At 46.5% G+C, this 5,761-nt stretch overlaps 1 protein-coding gene across 1 annotated transcript; it reads right to left on the bottom strand.

Annotated features, from left to right (window-relative positions):
• Positions 1 to 271: 271 nt before the first annotated feature.
• On the bottom strand, positions 272 to 4,547 carry LOC609464 (alpha-tubulin N-acetyltransferase 1-like). Its single transcript, XM_038574518.1, is given in 4 exon segments — positions 272 to 767; positions 770 to 889; positions 892 to 1,515; positions 4,484 to 4,547. Coding segments are annotated over 4 exon segments (1,278 nt in total). The 3' UTR covers positions 272 to 297.
• Positions 4,548 to 5,761: the final 1,214 nt, after the last annotated feature.

Below are 5,761 nucleotides of genomic sequence, written 5' to 3'. Positions count from 1 at the left end.
ATGAAGGAAGAAATAAAATGAATCTTACACAAACTCTTCCAGAAAAGAAGAATAAGGAATGATTTCCAGTTTATTTTATTTTTTATTTTTTTTCTCGTGATAAAAATAAATACTTTTATTATTCTGTTAAAAATAAAATAAAATACAAATGACTTGGCATTGATTAGCCCATGGAAGGAAGGAAGTTAGAAGGAATACATCCATTTGGAGGAACGGCTTGGGCTACCTCCTGTAGTGAAAATACTGACTTTGAAGGTGCGTGTGTGTGGGGGGGGTGGGGGGGGGGGCGGGCTGTGGTCACCAAGGCCTGGTGCTGCGGCGGTCCTGCAAGTTTCGAATGAACCTGGCGTTGAGTATGTCCCCACCCATTGTCCAGGACTGGGTCTCTCGGGGAACAGTGTGCGTGGCTTCCTCCCCAGACCCAGCCTGGGACAAGCCCTGCTCCTGGCCGGCAGACCTATTCTCTGTTTCCTGTTCCCCCTGCTTCGATTCCTGGTGGCCTGTATTGGGGGATGAGGAACTCAGCCCCCCATGGCGGCTGTAGCAGCAGCTTTGGGCTACCAGCCCTGGGGGAGCCCCCCTGGTGCGGCGACGTTGGGCTGGGCTGCCCCCAGGATCAGTAGCAAGCAGAAGGCGAGCAGTAGGGTGTGGGGGGCAGAGGCGCAGGGAACGCAGCAAGTCCTGCTCTGGCACAAAGGGGCGGAGGGGACCCCGCTCTGGGGAGCTTCCCAGGCTGCTGGAGCGAGGGGGTGGGTGGGCTGGAGGCGAGGGGCTCTGTTCAGGGGCCAAGGAGGCTCCACAGCTACCTTCAGAAATTCTCGGTCACTAGAGGAATATGGCTTAATGTCTCCCTCTGCTCTCTTGGGTGGCAGCTTTCTTGCTGGAGCAGGGGTGTAGGATCAACCACAGCAGCACGAGAGTGTCGAGATGCCCTCAGGGAGGGAGCAGGGGGCCGATGCTGATGGGCAAAGAAGCCTTCGAAGATCACAAAGTTGTTGACCTGTGGGACTGTGGTCTCCAGGTTGTAATGTTTATTCAGGAACTTAAGCAGCTTCTGTGAGGGTCGGTCAATGGCCAGTTGGTGTGGTTCAACTCGCTCCTTCTGCAACATATAGTGGAAGAGTTCTCGCCCATGGCCATGACGCTGAAGTGATTCATGGATGTAAAAGTCCAGAATGCAAAGTGGTTCTACCTCATTGTGAGCCTCGCGATCATCCAGTACAAAGAGTTTCTTGTATCCAACTTTAAGGAAGCCGATTATGGCTCCTTTGCCAGCCGGTCGTGCCAAAGTGTCTTTGAGCACATACATAACATGGCGATTACTCTGCATCCTTGATGCACTGGTGATGGGAGCAGGAAGATGCTGGGCCTTGGCAGAAGCCTTGCCCAGTTCATCTACAATGGTCATAATTTGCTGTTGTAGATCAACACTTGGAGGCCTCCGGTCTGGTTTTCCACCCCACCTTTTCGATTTCCAGTTTATTGATGAAGCCAGGATAATCCTAACATCAAAATCTGAAAATACAAGAAAATATTGCTATTTATAAAAATTCCTAACAAAATATACCAAGTATTTCCAACAACCTGTTACAAACATATGATCAAATCACATTTTCCCAGAAATAATAAAAAATAATAATCTACCATATTAACAAGTAGACACTTAGAAATCAAGCATTGAAATCTATATTAACAAAATAGGGGAAAAATGATATACTCATCTTAATAGATGTTTAAAAATCATTTTAAAATTCATTACTCTTTCTGAAAACTCTAGGAAACTTGGAATAAAGGGAGCACCTTGCATGGAAATCAGTAAAAATCCTAAAGCTGACATCAGCCTTCATGGTGAAGCATGGACAGTTTTATTGTTCACGTTGAGAAAAAGTCCAGGGTGTCCTTGCTTATCACTTTTATGCAGTATTTTTCTAGTCATTGTAATATATCAAGGAAAAGAAAAAAAATAGCAAGAATATTGGAAAGAAGTAAAACTTTTCTCCATACCAGAGAAGACATGATTTTTTTTTTTTTTACATAAAAAAAATAGCTGTTTAGAGTATCACGCTAAATGAACTAAATCAGAGGAAGGCAAATACCGTAAGATCTCACTCATTATGTGGAATTTAAGAAACAAAACAAAGGAGCAGAGAGGAAAATAAAAGAGAGACAAAGGAGGAAACAGACTCTTAACTCCAGAGAACACCCTGGATCCCAGAGCGGAGGTGGGGGAGGGGATGGGGAAACAGGTGATGGGGATTCAGGGGTGCAGCTGTTGTGATGAGCACCGGCTGATGTACAGAAGTGTTAAATACCGCATCGTACACCTGAAACTAATAAACACTGCATGTTAACTAACTGGGATTAAAATAAAAACTTAAAAAAATACTGACACGGTTAGCAAGTCACTAGCAGTCAGTAGGATGAACATGAACCAGGAGCTCACGCGTGTGGTGTTTGCGTGTAATGGGCCCTGCTCTCACTGTTTCATGGATACGCGTCCAGCGGATCTATCATGTAGACTCCCTTGTCTGTTCTATTCTGTAGATGAGGAAACAGAGGCACAGCACAGGGCCTTCCCCTTTCCTTGACTGGGGGTTGGGGGCAGGGGCTGGTCCCCCAGGAGGATAGGTGGGAGGGTTGGTGGCTCCCCCTGCAGTGTGGAGGGAACAGGGCACTGGCACCAGCCTCCTCGAGACTGCGAGCCGTCTTCTGGATCAAATGCTGCTCTGGCTGGGGGAGGATGCAAACCATCCCCTGGGTACAGCCTCCCACCCCTCTCTGTTCCTGTCTAGCAGCGTCCTGCCTTGGTTTCTGCTCTTACACCCAGTTTCTGACCAGAGGACAAGATGGGGACAAGGCTGTTGCTGCTTTGCCAGTTGCTTCTTGGCGAGGAAGGACCCCAGTGCTGTTCTTGGGGGCCCCAAAGGGGTTTTATAAACCTCAGCCTCATAATCTATGGATTGTCCTCACTTTTTTTTTTTTTAAAGATTTATTTCTTTAAAATCTTTAGTTTTTGAGAGAGAGTGCATGTGAACGCGTGTGAGTCAGGGGAGAGGCAGAGGCAGAGGCTTTCAAGCAGACTCCCCACCCAGCTCAGAGCACATAGCGGGGCTCCAGCTCATGACCCCGCCTCATGACCTGAGATGAAACCAAAAGTCGGTCGCACAATGAACTAAGCCACCCAGGCACCACAGATTGTCCTCATCTTACATATCCACCCACATCCAGCTGTTGTTTGAACCATCCTGTGTACACACACACCTCCCTCCTAGCACTTGGACCTCACACACACACACACACACACACAGTCCACTGGCCTCACAGTCAGGAGCACACAAGCACAAACATAGATGTGCAATGGCAGAGACACACCGTCCCCTTTCTCTCTGCCTCCCAAGCATGAGTCACATGGACATAAACATACTTGCAATACGTAAATGGCCATAATCACAGACTCTCTGTGACGTTGTGGTGAGAGCAAGGCCACATATGTATTTTCACCACTCTTCTTAGAATGAGTTTACACCGAATTGGGGCTGCCTGAAGATCGGTCCCACCAATCTCTGTAATTTTTTATAGGTAATTTGGTACCAGGAAAGCAACTCACTTCTGTTGAGTCTTGATCCTTCCATTCGTCCTTAAGAGCTGGGCATAGCCTTCCTCAGGTTTCAGAATGTGCGTGTGACTTACACGCTCTCACAAGCCATGATGCTGTGAAGGCCAATCTCCATCAGCATCGTGCATGCCCCCTGCATCAGTTAGGGTTCCACAGGGAAATGGAACAATAGGAAGTATGTTAAGGATTGGCTCATGAAATAGTGGAGCTGGCAAGTCAGCTGTCTGTAGGGCAGGCAGTGGGCCGGAAGCTCAGGCTGGAGTTGACACAGAGGTCTTGAGGTAGAGTTTCTTCTCTAGAAAACCTCAGTTACTCTTCTTAAGGCTTTCGACTGATTAGATGAGGCCCACCCGCAGCCTTGAAGGTAATTTGTTAACCACTCCTACAAAACACCTTCACAGCAACATCTGGATTAGTGTTTGATTAAATAACGGGGGTCAAGTCGACACATAAAATGAGGCCTCCTCCCTCCCTCCAGTCCAGGATAGACAAAGAGGTGTGCTACCCAAGTAGGAAGCTACGACCCATATGTGCCTGCTGGACCTGGGCATTATGCTTAGTCCAAATCGTGATGTGCTGTGTAAGGTGCATGCCTGATCAGGAGATTTTATTAGAAAAGAGTAAACAAGAAATATCACCTGAATGATGCGTTGATATGATTATGTGTTTGGAATGATCGTAGTTTGAATACTTTGGGTTAAATTTCATTAAAGTTAATTTCACACTTCTTTTTACTGTTTTAACATGGATTCTAGAAAAATTTAAATCCTTTATGTTTCTAACAATGCATCGGACGGTGATTATACACCCCACTATGTGTGTGTATATATATGTACACACACAGCTACATATATATACACTCCTCACTATGTCCATACACCTCGTATATGTGTGCCCTCACTCTGTACGTGGAATGCCACTGTAACGCCATGTAAACGCCATTACATATATAACGATCGTTTGAATTTCTACATACATGTAAATGGTCTTTCATGGGAACTGAAAAAAACTTTAAAAAAATTTTTTTAAATTTTTATTTATTTACTATAGTCACACAGAGAGAGAGAGGGAGGCAGAGACACAGGCAGAGGGAGAAGCAGGCTCCATGCAGGAGCCTGACGTGGGATTCGATCCCGGGTCTCCAGGATCGCGCCCTGGGCCAAAGGCAGGCGCCAAACCGCTGCACCACCCAGGGATCCCTGAAAAAAACTTTTGAGCAAGTATTGCTGAAACTGCTGGCTGTCTATGAAGAGAGATAATCTGTATTGGACTGTGTCACACATCCTCAACAAAAATTAATTTAAGGTTGGTAGAAGGCTGAAATGTGAAAGCTAAGTCAATAAAATTTTTCAAGAAACCAGGAGAATACCTTGATGAAATGGGAGGAGACAAAAGTGTCCCGGGTCGAATAATCAATCCCTCCAGAGAAAAGGCAAAGAATGGACAGACTGTGTATATCATGAGTGAAAATTGCTCACCAAGGGGCACCGGTAAGAAATGAGGAGACAAGCCACCAGTTGTTAGAAAAGATTCGTCAACTTCATCTTGAGAAAAGATTTGTCCCCAGGATATATAAAAATTCTTACAACTCTCTAATAAAAATGCAGAGAAATTAAAAAAAAAATGGGCTGAAGACTTGAAAATGCACCGAGGAAGGAATGCAAATGTCGATCCACACAAGCAAGACCAAGCGGTCAATATTATGATGCATCAGGGAAACGCTAATGAAAACCATCCTGAGATACTATGCACACCTCCGGGGAAAAGGCTGCAATTAAAACAGCTGCAAACAACAGGAATCAGTGCAGACAGGAGGACGCTGGAACTGCCACCCTCTGCTGGGGAGAAAGCAAATAGGTACCATGGCTTTGGGAAGGGGAGACATGACCCTGACATCTTCTTCGACATCTATTTTGACCGACAGCTGGAGGTGGCAGGGAGGGAGTGCACGGCTCCCAGCCTGGGGGGTGGTGGTGGGGTGGTCGGCCTGTCCCGACACCTCAGAGGTTCAGGGAGCAAAGCCCCTCCTCTCTTGGAGCCTCAGCTCCCACATCTGGGTGAGGGGCTCTCTGCTCTCAGGAACAGAGCATGTGGGGTTGCCTTGCACGTTTCCAGAAAGATTTGGCTTTTCCACCATGGCTTTCA

The sequence above is a fragment of the Canis lupus genome, chromosome 26 (genome assembly GCF_011100685.1).
Source record: "Canis lupus familiaris isolate Mischka breed German Shepherd chromosome 26, alternate assembly UU_Cfam_GSD_1.0, whole genome shotgun sequence".
In the NCBI taxonomy this organism is placed as follows: domain Eukaryota; kingdom Metazoa; phylum Chordata; class Mammalia; order Carnivora; family Canidae; genus Canis; species Canis lupus.
The sequence above is the reverse complement of the archived record's forward strand: the minus strand, read 5'-3'. Positions and strand labels throughout refer to the sequence as shown.